Source organism: Gorilla gorilla, chromosome 9 (genome assembly GCF_029281585.2).
Source record: "Gorilla gorilla gorilla isolate KB3781 chromosome 9, NHGRI_mGorGor1-v2.1_pri, whole genome shotgun sequence".
Lineage (NCBI taxonomy): Eukaryota > Metazoa > Chordata > Mammalia > Primates > Hominidae > Gorilla > Gorilla gorilla.
This window is the reverse complement of record NC_073233.2, coordinates 82,148,562-82,161,702: the sequence shown is the minus strand read 5'-3', so window position 1 is coordinate 82,161,702 and position 13,141 is coordinate 82,148,562. Positions and strand designations below refer to the sequence as shown.

The window sequence follows — 13,141 nt, the reverse complement described above, 5'->3', positions numbered from 1 at the left end:
CAATTGGTTTTGACAAAGGTGCCAAGGAAATTCAATGAAGAAAATACAATCTTTTCAATAGATAGTATTGGAACAATTTAATATCTATCTGCAAAATAATAATGACTTTACACCCTTACCTTACACCATATATGAAAATTAACACAAAATGGATCATAGATGTAAATGTAAAACTATAAAACTTCTAGAAGAAAACATAAGAGAAAATTTTTGTGACCACAGGTTAGGCAAAGATTTCTTAGATATGACACCAAAGTATGATCCATAAAAGAAGAAAACAACTGATAAATTGGACCTTATCAAATTAAAATTCTTTGCTTTTCAAAAAACATCATTAGAAAAGGAAAAGACAAGCCACCAACTAGGAGAAAATATTTGCAAATCATATATTTGGTAAAGGTCTTGTATCCAAAATATCTATAGAACTTTTATAACTCAGTAATAAGATAATTCAATTTTTTTAATGGACAGAAAGTTATTTGAGTAGGCACCTCTCCAAAAGGGATAAATGAATGGCTAAGAAACATATGGAAAGATGCTCAACATCATTAGGGAAATGCAAATTAAAACCACAATGAGATAGCACTGCACTCTCTTATGATGGCTACAATAAAATAAGATTATACCAAGTGATGGTGAGGATGTGGAGGAACTGAAGCTCTCATACACTGCTAGTGGGAATGCAAAATTATACAGACACTTTGGAAAAAAGTTTGACAGTTTCTTAAAAAGTTAAAGATTCACCTACTTATGATCCAGCCATTTCACACCTATGTATATTACCCAAAAGAAAAAGAAAATATGTCTCTACTAACATTTGTACAGAAAAGTTTATAGTAGCTTTATTTGTAATAACCAAGAATTGGGGCCGGGCACGGTGGCTCACGCCTGTAATCCCAGCACTTTGAGAGGCCAAGGCGGGTGGATCACGAGGTCAGGAGATCGAGACCATCCTGGCTAACACAGTGAAACCCCGTCTCTACTAAAAATACAAAAAAAAAAAAAAAAAAGTTAGCTGGGCATGGTGGCAGGCGCCTGTAGTCCCAGCTACTCGGGAGGCTGAGGCAGGAGAATGGCATGAACCTGGGAGGCAGCAGTTGCAGTGAGCTGAGATAGCGCCACTGCACTCCAGCCTGGGCAACAGAGTGAGACTCCATCTCAAAAAAAAAAACAACAAAAAAACAAAAAACCAAGAATTGGAAACAGCCCAGATGTCTGTCAACAGGTGAACGGATAAACAAATTTTGATATATCTGCACAATGGAATGCTATAGAGAGAAAGCAGATAAGTGGGTTGCCTGAGGTTGGAGGTGGGAGCAGGGATTGACTGCTAACTGGCATGAAGGAGCTTTTCAGCAGACGGAAGTGTTCTGTGTTCTAAACTTCAATTGTGGGAATGATTGGACGACTGTTAAAATTTACTGAAACTCATTGAACAGTAGGCTTACAAGGGGTGAATTTTATGGAATATAAATCATATCTCAAACTGTTCCATGACAAAAAAAAAGAGTATGTCTCTTCAGCAAGTAATTGGAACTCTGGCCTTATGATTTGGTATTCCTACAGAATAATTGTCTGTAATATTTTATATATTAATTTCTATATTTCACAGAGAACTCAAAGGTGCAATTAACCCCTCATATAGTACTTTCACTACTGACAAGTAGTTCTGTTTGGTAGTAGACAATTCTTTTATATAAGTATCTAATAAATTAGTAAAAAAAAATTGTATTGAGTACCTGCCAGCAAAGACGGGCACATACTCCAGTAGGTGTATATCAGAACTATATCCCATCTTTGATGCCCCCATTTTACTTCTATTTGTATTAATAGTGGAATCCTGCCTGTCCCTCTGGTGCCATCTGCATAAAATAATATGTTCTGGTTTTTTTTCTCAGTCACCAAGCAGCCCCCTCTACAGAATGAAGTCAGGAAACCGAGTTGCAACATTTATGATCTATGTGAGTATTGCTCTGGGCTTCTTACTTCATGACTGACTATAGCTCTACTTTATTTTATTGTTTTCAAAGCAATTTCACGTATTGATTTTATCTGGTACTCAGCGCAAAAATCTCCCGGAATTTTGCGAATTTCAGACAGCATTTTTGATAGGCACTGTAGGAGATGTAAAGAAATACAAGACAAGGTTTCTACCCTCAAAGAGGCTGACAGTGTGTAAATCTAAATATGACCTTGGTATGGGCAGTGGATTAGGGTGGGAAGTGGAGCTCCACTGAAGGCCAAGAGATAGAGGGACTTGAACAACACAGGAGGAGGATCTGAGAATCTGTGTCCTTGAGGTCTCATGGACTAATCAGTGTTGAAAAACAACACATAGATGAGGTTGTGGGGCTGTGGGGAGGGAGATGGATGAGGAATGAGGCAGCAGATTTACAAGAGGGAAGAACAGAGACACTGAGAGAAATTCAGCAAGTGCTGCCTCTGATGTTTAGTGAAAATTCTCTTCCTTATCTCTCTATAAAATCTTCAGTAAAATCTCCATGACTCCCCTTTCAAAATAAACCAATAAATTGTACTTCTCTCCTAATTCCTGGCCTGATCAGGATTCGGCCCCAGTCTGTATCATCTCACCTGTCCCCTTCCCTTCAGATCATGTGGGTTTACTTTCGTCTCTATGGACAAGCTTCCAATCACCTGTCACTGGAAGAGAATATTAGAATTAATCACTTATTAGAAGAGATACCTTACTGTTAACTGAAGGGACAAACATATATAAGGGCTCTATATAACAACCAAAGATGAAGTCCTTGTTTCAGCCTCATTAGAATAGCAGGCATCCCTCACCCCAGCTTTTCCTCTTCTATTAGGACTGTCTCTGGTCTCCACAGGACAGCCAAGAAAGGGCAGTCAGAGGCCAGCATTCTGTGTAGTCTTTAATGCCAGCAGTTCCAGTGTGTTTCTCTATGTGGCTCAGTTCTGTACTTCCTATGGAACTGGAAGGCTTCCACTTACAATGGTGTCTGGCCTCATTCTGATCATTCTGAGGTCAGCTATCAGGCAGGGGACACATCTTGGAGCTGCAGTTGGTTGCATCTCTGGTTGATCACTCCAGCTGTTATGGGAGGTCACAGACGGCGAAAGAATGAACTGCTGCCAAAAAACAGGGCATCTAGGGCACAATATATCTCTGTTCTTTATCCCCTCAATATCTCCTATGGCTGGTTCCCTGGTTACAGGGCCCCAGTTACTATAGCGAAGGTAGCGTGGGTATAAGAGCCCAGTAATTTTAAATGGCAAATGCATGTGTGTGTGTGTGTATGTGTGCGCATGCACTCTCATGCACTTTCACATGCGTGTGCATGCATGTGCATTTGGGTTTTAAGTATTTGAGACACAGTGGAATGGAATACACTTTGGATTTGGAGTCAGTTGACGTAATCCTGATTTTGCCACTTACTATGTGGCCTCAGCACAGATTACATCTATTATTTGAGCTCACTTTTTGCCCTGTGCTTCCTCACAGTGTTGTTGTGAGGGTCTGATGAGATAATGTAAGGAGGGATGTTACTCTGGAAAGTTCCATACTGTATGTTTCTGTCATTGTATCCCACAGAGCAATTAAAGGAAAGGGTCTCATAAAGGGGAATCAGTATCATGGGACCAGGGAAGTGCTAGATTATGCCCAAGTCTTTCATCTTCAGGTTGGGATTTCTCGAGACAATTTCAGGACAAACATTTCTCAAGACAAATGTTAAGGTTTGTGGGAAACCTAAGACTGATTTTATAGGGAGAAAATAATCTTTAAGAAGTACAGAGGATTGAGTTGAAGTCCAGTTGGTGATTTTCTGCTCAGATTGGACATAAGATCAGTCCCAAGCTGGGTGCGGTGGTGTGCACCTGTAATCCCCGCTACTTGGCAGGCTCAAGCAAGAAGATCGCTTGAGCCCAGCAGTTCGAGTCCAGCCTGGGTAACATAGTGAGACCCTGTCTCTATTAAAAAAAAAAGATCAGCCCCAGTACAAAATAGTAGAAGGTATACAGAGGGAAGATTTCTCTCCCTTTCCCACTGTTCTTACAGCCCATGCCGTGCTCATGAGCTTCATTGCATGCAGAATCCGATTTTCTTTTTAATGTGTTGGCTATGTCATTCCTTTCCACCATATTGTAAAACCACAGGTAAAAGAATGCAGGAAAGTCCAGGTTGCCCCTTACTGACAAGGGCTAGAATAGAATAATCTAATTTGTTACCTGAACACAAGGAGCCAATTGTTGTTCTCATCGGCTTTCCCAGTGTGCTACAGGGAGAGCCAAGGAATGCTAATAGTCACCACTGCCATTTCCAGGTTCCAAATCACCATGTCAGTTCACTTGCATCTACCAAGGGCCAGCGTCCTACCTCCTATACCTCTTGCTCTGTAACACAAGTAAATGTGCCGGGATCTGACTGCCATAAGATTACAGAGCATGAACCTTCTGGTAGATAATGCTAGGCAGCGTGAGGTAAAACTGGCACTCTTGTGTGATGCAACTGCTGAAAAAATAATTTAGCAAAATGTATAAGAAGTATGAAACTTATGCATGTCCTTTTGACCCCATAATACTAGTGCCAAGACTCTTTCCTATGAAAACAATCCAAAATGCAAAATGATTTTTTTTCATTAAGTTGTTCAGTGCAGTGTTGTTTATAATAGTAAACATTTGGATATGACCTAAATTTCCAAATGTGTAGCATGATGGTTATGAGCAGGGACTTTGTAGTCACATGGCACCAGCTCAGCTCAAATCCTGACTCCATCATGGAAGAGTCATGTGACCTTTTATAAAGTGCTTAAGCTCTCTGAGACTTGGTTTCTTTATCTGTAAAATGTGAAGAATTAAAAATAATGACGATTGTAACTCCCAGGATTGTTCTGAGGAATAAACGAGATAATATATTTGCAAGGACATAGTGTAACTTTTAACATATAGTCAGTGCCCAATAAATGTCAACTATCACTATGTAAACTATAACTTTTTTCTGGATGGTACAATAATAATTATTGTTATTTAAAAATATTTTCCTGTTTTAAAACAGTTTACAATTATTGTATATTTCTGTGACAACCAGGAAAAAAGCTTCACATTAAGAAAACATATCCATAGTCCTAGAACAGACCAGTGATGAAACTCCTTAGCTTGGGTTCCCTGGAGAGGAGCAGAGTGATCTGGAGAATATGCCAAAGGTGTAATAAGTAGTTCCTATGATGCCCAGCTTTCAAGAAGAATCATAGTCTAAACTGGTTTTCAAGCCACAAGTCATGATCCATTATAGGTTGTGAGATTAATTTAGTGGTTCTGATGAGCATTTAAGAGAACCACACTAGAATAGAATAAAATAAAATGGAGAAGATCAGAAGCTATCTCAGATAGTAAGAATGTTTTATGACAATTATATTTCAGGAGGTGTGTGTGTGTATGTGTGTGTGTGTGTGTGTGTGTGTGTGTGTGTGTCTTGGGTCATTATTTAAAATGTATTTTTTCCTAAGGGTCTCAGTCAAAAAGTTTGAATCTACTTATTGTAGCCCTCAAAAAGGATGTTAGCTGGAAGGGAAAGATAGGAAGAATACCAAAACATTGTCCTCTTGTGGCCCTGTAGGCAAACACCAATGCCATTGAGTAGGCTCCCGAAGTTCCTCCTGAGTTGGATGATTGTCTTTCAAGTATTTCTCTCAGAGTTGAAGAAAAGACCATGAGAAGGAATCTATGCAGATGTGACATCATATGACAGGGTAGGGAAGTCGGTGGCAGTTTTAACTCTGGCTTCTTCCTCTGGTCTTGTAGCTGAGCTCGGTGGAAGCTGGAGGAGCCACAGCCTTCATCTATGCCAACCTCAGCGTGCCTGTGGTTAGGGTGAGTGGGGCCCTGGTCCCAGAAGATGGGGTTGAGGGAGTGCAGGCTTACCCTCTAACCTTCACGCTGTCTGTGCTTGCAAGCCCATTCCTGGGAGGAGGGCCAAAAAGAGGTCTTCCCCAATTCCCAGAATCACAGATCATCCCATAGTCTTCTTTACTACCACACACATGCTCGTCACTTGTGCCTCTATTTGTTATTTTATTTACACTTATATTGCAAGTAGATGATTACATGTCTGTCTTCCCTGTCACAGTACAGCTCCTCAAGATAAGAGCTCTGTTTTATTTACTTTGGATCCTCTACAGCATCTAGTTCCTTCCATCATTAGTTCAGTCCACATTGAGAGCTAGAGGCACGGAGGGTGCAGAGGGAAATTCATAGCCCTTTGATCCAGGAGTTTACAGAGACGTCAGCAGGCATTATGATGTTGCAATAGGGATTTGGAAAGGATAGGCACTGAGGACAACTGAGTCTAAGAGGTTTGCTTCATGAATGAGTATTTCCTCCAAATTTCAGATCAGTCCACCTCCCTGGCAGCCCTTACCTAATTTAGGAATGAAATGAAGATAACTGAACGAGATCATTCCTGTAAAGCAGGTAGTACAGTGCCTGGCGCATCCTGAGCATTTGATAAATCAATGCCAGGTATCCCTGAATGCTCAGGAGCTTGGCACCTCTTGTAGGCTTAGGAACATAGAGACTGCCAATGCATCCTGGAAAGCTCTTCATGACCTGGAGTTTTGTCTACTTTGAGGACCAAGGTTAAAATAATTTGACTACAGGAAGTAGATACAGCAAAGAAGCCGTGTATGGGGGAAATACATACAGGATTTAGCGTCAGAACACCTGGGCTTGAGTCCTCACTTTGCTCCTTCTTTTATTGCATTATTTAAAGCCCTGGGCCTCAAGTTCTTTGCTAGGAAACTGGGGATTATGATACTGCCTGCTCCCTGAAAGTGTTAATCATAAGTGCCTGAGGGAGGAAAAGCTTCTGAGTTAATGACATGCTTGGCTGTATGGGAATATTTTGTTCCACCTTGTGGTTTTGTTGCGTGTTTCTCCTCAGTGACCCAATGACAAATGTGCTCACCTTTCTCCCAGAACTCACCATGCTGTCTTGTTCAGGTCTGTTTTATGTCTGTTTCTTGTGAGCTCCTGGAGAGCAGAACTGGACATGATTTGTCCCTGCAGCCCCAGGACCTGGGGTGCAGGGGACTCTGTCAAATGACCCATGCATGAAGGAGTAAATGGCAACTTATGCCATTTTGTGCCATTTTATGCATGCATTGCCCCCAGACTGCATGGAAAGGCTTCTTCAATGACATGCCTGCATTTGTCCTTAGTATGTGCTTCCCGAGGACTGAGGTTCTGGGCTGACCCTCCCTGGGGCTGGGCCCTCTTGTTTCAGAATGCAGCACTGTTTTGGTGGAACCTGCACAGGAGTGGTGAAGGGGACAGTGACACACTTCATGCTGGCTGTCCTGTCCTGGTGGGAGATAAGTGGGGTAAGTCCTGCCTTTCTGGGCATGAGAAGGGGGTACAGGGTGCAGAGTAGAGTGAAACAGGGGATGGGTGGGACCTACCACAGCCATCCCATTCCAAACGCTTCATTACAGTGCCACATTATATTGAGAAGATCAGATTATGAATGAGGTGCCCCCAACAGACTGGGAGCCTATAACAGGCAGGGGTTCCTGTTACAGAGTGACGGTCAGTAAAGGTTTATTCACCTGACCAGATAGGCCTTGATTCCTGAGCACTGCCAGAGAGGAATATGGTGTCCCATCCACACTCTACCCCAAGGAAAGATGTGTCAAGCCATTGTCTCTCCTATTTAGTGCTCCCCATGAGGAGGTGGGAAAACAAAGAAGAGATCAATAAGCAGATGGATGTGTTTATGTCACATATACATCCAGGAGCACTTAGCTCTGAAACAGAAAGAGAAGTGGAAGGGGGCTCATGAGCTGAGGTGGAGGCTGCCAGGAGATGCCACCCGTTTTTCTTTCAGTACTCTGGAATGGCTTCATGGGGAACATGGGCTTCTAAAATGAAGGCTGAGTGATCTTAGTTCCCAAACGTTTGAAAATGAGTTTACAGGAGACAGGACCTGTGACTTTTTTCCAGAGGACAATGTCCTCTTTGCTATTTATCTGCTGGAAGAAACAGCTTGTAGTCCATAGTGAGGCCAGGTCTAGGCTGGGCAAGTGAGTTACCTAGGATGCAGAATTTAAGGGGGCACTCACACACGCCTATGAGTGCGCACCAGTCTGCAGCATCTGTCTGTTCTGCTGAGCCTGCTGTCTCCTTCTTCCCTGTTCTCTCCCAGTGGCCAACAAGTGGATACATGAGTATGGACAGGAATTCCGCAGACCCTGCAGCTCCAGCCCTGAAGACTGAACTGTTGGCAGAGAGAAGCTGGTGGAGTCCTGTGGCTTTCCAGAGAAGCCAGGAGCCAAAAGCTGGGGTAGGAGAGGAGAAAGCAGAGCAGCCTCCTGGAAGAAGGCCTTGTCAGCTTTGTCTGTCTCGCAAATCAGAGGCAAGGGAGAGGTCGTTACCAGGGGACACTGAGAATGTACATTTGATCTGCCCCAGCCACGGAAGTCAGAGTAGGATGCACAGTACAAAGGAGGGGGGAGTGGAGGCCTGAGAGGGAAGTTTCTGGAGCTCAGATACTCTCTATTGGGAACAGGACATCTCAACAGTCTCAGGTTCGATCAGTGGGTCTTTTGGCACTTTGAACCTTGACCACAGGGACCAAGAAGTGGCAATGAGGACACCTGCAGGAGGGGCTAGCCTGACTCCCAGAACTTTAAGACTTTCTCCCCACTGCCTTCTGCTGCAGCCCAAGCAGGGAGTGTCCCCCTCCCAGAAGCATATCCCAGATGAGTGGTACATTATATAAGGATTTTTTTTAAGTTGAAAACAACTTTCTTTTCTTTTTGTATGATGGTTTTTTAACACAGTCATTAAAAATGTTTACAAATCATTTTTCCCAACTGAGAATATTCTTACATTATAATGCTGAGTGGGAAAAAAGGGAGAATGCAGTTGGCCCTCCACATCCATGTGTTCCCCATCTGTGGATTCCACCTCGGATTGAAAATATTTGAAAAAAAACCATGGATAATAACAGACTTTATTCTGTACATGCTCAGTACAGATGCAATAGATTGTATTGTATTCCCTGAACAATACAGTATAACATCTTCTTACATAGCATTTACATTGTGTTAGGTGTTATAAGTAATCTAGAGGTGACAAAGTATATGGGAGGATGTGTGCAGGTTACAGGTTATATGCAAATACTACACCATTTTATACAAGAGACTTGAACATCTGTAGATTTTGGTATCCTCTTGAAGTCCTGGAACAAACTCCCCATGGATGCTGAGGGATGACTGTACAGCATTTTATTTATGCTATAATCTTGGTGCAGCTCACCTCCCACCACTGTCCCCGGCTACATTCCAGATGCTGGAATTCTTCCTTGTCCCCATCACCACCATGCCCATCACCACCACCTTCACTCCCACTTCTCAGGCTTTGACATTTGTCATCCCCTCAGTCTTTCCACTGCTGACCTCTTTTCATCATTCCACTCAATGCAGTGGCTCAATATTACCTCACAGAGCTTTGGTGACCATGCCACCACCCAGCCACTTTCTTTCATATGAACTGACTTTGTTTTCTTCATAACACTTATCAGGATTGAAATGACTTTGTTCATTTGTTTAATTTTGGTCAGTTGCCTTCCTTGCAGGGGAAGTGCTTTGGGGCTGTGCTGTACTTTGTAAATGCCTCTATTCCAGCCCTCAGGTCACTGAATTTCAATGTTTATATATTTGCCAGGCTGCTCCCACTAGGCTCTGTGCTCTTCATGCCTCTTGGTAGCCCCAGAAGAAGGTCTGGTTCAACATAAGTAGGCATTCAGCAATTCTGCAAAGGCATCCTTTGAGCTATGCTCTGGAGGACAGGTAGACTTTTTATAAGCAGAGTGTGATGAGAAGTGTTTCCCAGCAGTAGGTCTAGCAGGGGCTAAGGCTACATGGATGGGTGATTGTGATATTTGGGCACTTGTGCCAAGAGAACATTTCAGGCCACTTGGTTTAGGATCCTTCACAGGGCTGTGGGCATGTATTGCTCACAAGGAAGCCACATAGTGCAAGGACTGGGTGGTTGGATGCCTGCTGTCTCTGCCCCTTCCCCACAAGCCCATATGACCTCAGCTTCCCAGAGCTCTGTGGCCCCAAGGGAAAGGCTCTGATGTTCTAATACCCAGCTTCTTCAGAGTCTGAAGTGCACCTTGTCACATTCCTAGGATTTCTGCAGAGCACACCAGGATTCTGGAAATCCTCTTACTAAATTACTGCCACTACTCACAACCTGCCTCCTCCGGTTCCAAGAGGAACAGGCCTGAGACGAGACAGAAAGCGACTGTCTGCAGGGGAGGCTGCTCCCTTTTCTTCACAGAACCTGGACTTCTCAGAATTACAGGATGGGTCTGAGCTAATCAGAGCAATGGCACCATTCTAAGAGCTTCATGCATTAAATATTTAATGCTCATTCCAACCCTATGAGGTCAATACAGTTATCCCCATTTTACAGATAAGGAGGCAGTTTTATAGAGTTAAGTCACTTGTTGAGAGTACCACAGACCGGCCCCAAATCTTGTGCTTTTAATAATGTCTGAGATGGGGCAGTTATCAAACATCTTGACCAGGCAACTGAGACACAGGAAAGTCTGGCCGCAAATTAATAACTGCTTAATGAGTAATCCTCAGGGGCAGGCCCTGGGCTCAGTGGGTGCTGTGGGGATACAGAGGATAGAGCCCTGGAAGCTGGGCCGGTAGGAGGATAAGACAAAATGCATCCTGCATTCAGTGTCATTGAAGCACAATGTGAAAATTTCACATGCAGAAAGAGATGAACTACCACTGAATGCTGCCATCAAGAGGTAGGGGAGCCTTGGGATTTGGGATAGTTGAGAAAGCCTCATTTGTTTATTCAAGTCACACTGACAAGGTGCATACTCAGTGCCAGGCCGTTGCTGGCACTAGGGAGGGAAAGGAGAATTAGATGCTGACCCTGCCCCTAGAAATGGAGCAGACCCTCGAATCATCATGAAACCATGTGGCCACGAGTGGAGACATGAACAGGCTGCATTAAGAGGCTCCCCTCACCCCTGGAAGTTTCATGGGAAGGAGGGACTTGAGCAAATCTTGAAGATGAGCAGGGTCCCTAGAGGCTGAGAAGGAGAGACCAGGCTCTGCATGTATTAGGGGGCATGCTGTAGGGATAGCAACACCTTACTTTTGGCCAGCATGTTCATTTTCAAAACGCTTTACCACTCCACTTGAACTTCACCTCCCCAGGGAGGAGAGCATAGCAGGTACTGTGGAAAGTGAGGTAGGAATGGTTAGTGGCTTCCTGGGGCTTCATGGTAGAGCTGGGGCTGGTCTGGCTCCCTTACCAGTCTTCTTTCCACCAGATGGCTTTCAAAGCCACATCGCTCCTAGAGTGGAAAGGCCTAATTCTTATATTTGCACTAATTATTATGTTTGCCTAATTCTGTATTTGCACTAGTCTCCATACCCCCTGAATCTGACTAGTCCTGATAAAGTGGCATGGCCTTGGGCCCCACTTAGTAGATAGATAGATATCTAATTCTAAGTAGGGTCAACTGTGGCTTGGGGCATTGATTTTTTTCTAATTTTGTTTCTTTCTTTCTCGAACTCCTAAGCTCAAGTGATCCTCCCGCCTCAGCCTCCAAAGTGCTAGGATTACAGGCATGAGCCACAGTACCCAGCCTGTTTCTTTCTTTCTTGCACTGTTCTGTGAGCTGTTTTCCAACAGCCTTGTCCAACCTGGGTTTCTGGCACTGCACTATATATCACTTGCAAGCCTCATTCCAGATAATATTCTTTACATTAAAGTTTATTATCATTATCATTAGTAACCACATCATTTATGATAGGCCAGGCACTGTGCTGAGAACTTAGGTGTATTTGTCTCCTTCAAGCCTCAAAATGAGATGAGTTCTATTATGCCCATTTTATAGATGAGGGAAACTGAATCAGAGAACATATAACTTGCCTGAAGTCATCCAAGTATGAAATAGCAGAGGCAGGATTCAAATCCATGTCAATCTGTCACCAAAGACCTTAACTAACCCTCCGTTGTCTGCATTCCATGTTATTTTGTTGTCACTTCTGTGCTTCCATTGGCAATAATCTTTTGGAGCCAATAATTTTAGGGCAGGGGGGGTCTCCAACATTTTCCCAGGTATTGAAAAGGTCTATCCCTTGTGCCACTGATGCCTAATGGTTAAGAACTCTTGTCAGATGTAGATATCTGTTGAATATAGGAATGAATCAGTTCCACAAATGAACGGTGAACACTTGTCGAGTGATCTGCCCATGCTAGCTGCTCCATGAGAATCCAAGAAAAGAAGACGACCTGCTCACTGCCCTTAAGGCAGAGCGGGTCCATGCCCAAATGTAAGTGAGAATTGGATAGAATCAAGTGGGAAGCTGTGTGCTGCTCATCCTAAGGATTGTGGGAGCTTGGAGAGAGGGTAGAGCCCTATGGCCAGAATATGCTGAGGGTGTCCATGTTGGAGCCCCAGGAACACATGGAAAGAGTAAGAATGCATGCCTGTAGAGCACAAGGTGCAGTGGCCACCCTGCTTGTCCCTCTTTCACACACAACAGGGGAGCAGAGAGAGCTGTCTGGGAGGAGGAAGCAAGAGGGTGTTGATTCTGGGGGACTCTTGTCCAGTAATGCCAACGGCAGCACAAACTGCCTTTTCATGGAACCACTGAAAGAGTCTCCTGTTGGGGGCCTTGGCTGCTCAAGCTGGGAGAAGCCAAACGAGCCTGAGTGTAGGAGCTGGGGTGGGGAGAGAGGGACATTTACCTGCAGATTGCTGTGTACTCAGTAGAACTATGAAATCGGCTAAGGGCTAGGGGGAGGAAACAAACATATGTGCCTACTCTTTGCCATGGATCACTCTCCTGTATAATATTCACAACAGTTATCATCTCTTTTGGCAAAGGAGGAAAATAGGGTTTAAAGAAAAGACATCACTGAGTTCACACAGCCAGGGGCAGAACCAGGATCTGGAGCTTGGGGGAAAGTCTCCCCCTTCCCCTAACTGCCTCTAACCTCTTTCTGGACTTTTCTCTCTTCCCCACTGTGGACCCCCACAATTTTCTCCCCCTTTGGAATCAGAGCCTGCCTCTTTCCCTTCTTTCTCTCTGCCACATCCCTCTTTATATTCACTTCATTG

The 13,141-nt window shown here is 43.8% G+C and overlaps 1 protein-coding gene across 1 annotated transcript in view; it reads left to right on the top strand.

The window, feature by feature from the left end:
• The window catches only part of P4HA3 (prolyl 4-hydroxylase subunit alpha 3), a 45,374-nt gene extending 36,535 nt beyond the window's left edge, over nt 1–8,839 (top strand). Inside the window, exons 10-13 of the mRNA XM_004051799.5 lie at nt 1,899–1,961; nt 5,782–5,850; nt 7,262–7,358; nt 8,180–8,839. Coding sequence (XP_004051847.5) covers nt 1,899–1,961; nt 5,782–5,850; nt 7,262–7,358; nt 8,180–8,250 — 300 coding nt within the window. The 3' untranslated portion in view covers nt 8,251–8,839. The remainder of the gene's footprint in view (nt 1–1,898; nt 1,962–5,781; nt 5,851–7,261; nt 7,359–8,179) is intronic.
• The last annotated feature ends 4,302 nt before the right edge of the window (nt 8,840–13,141 follow it).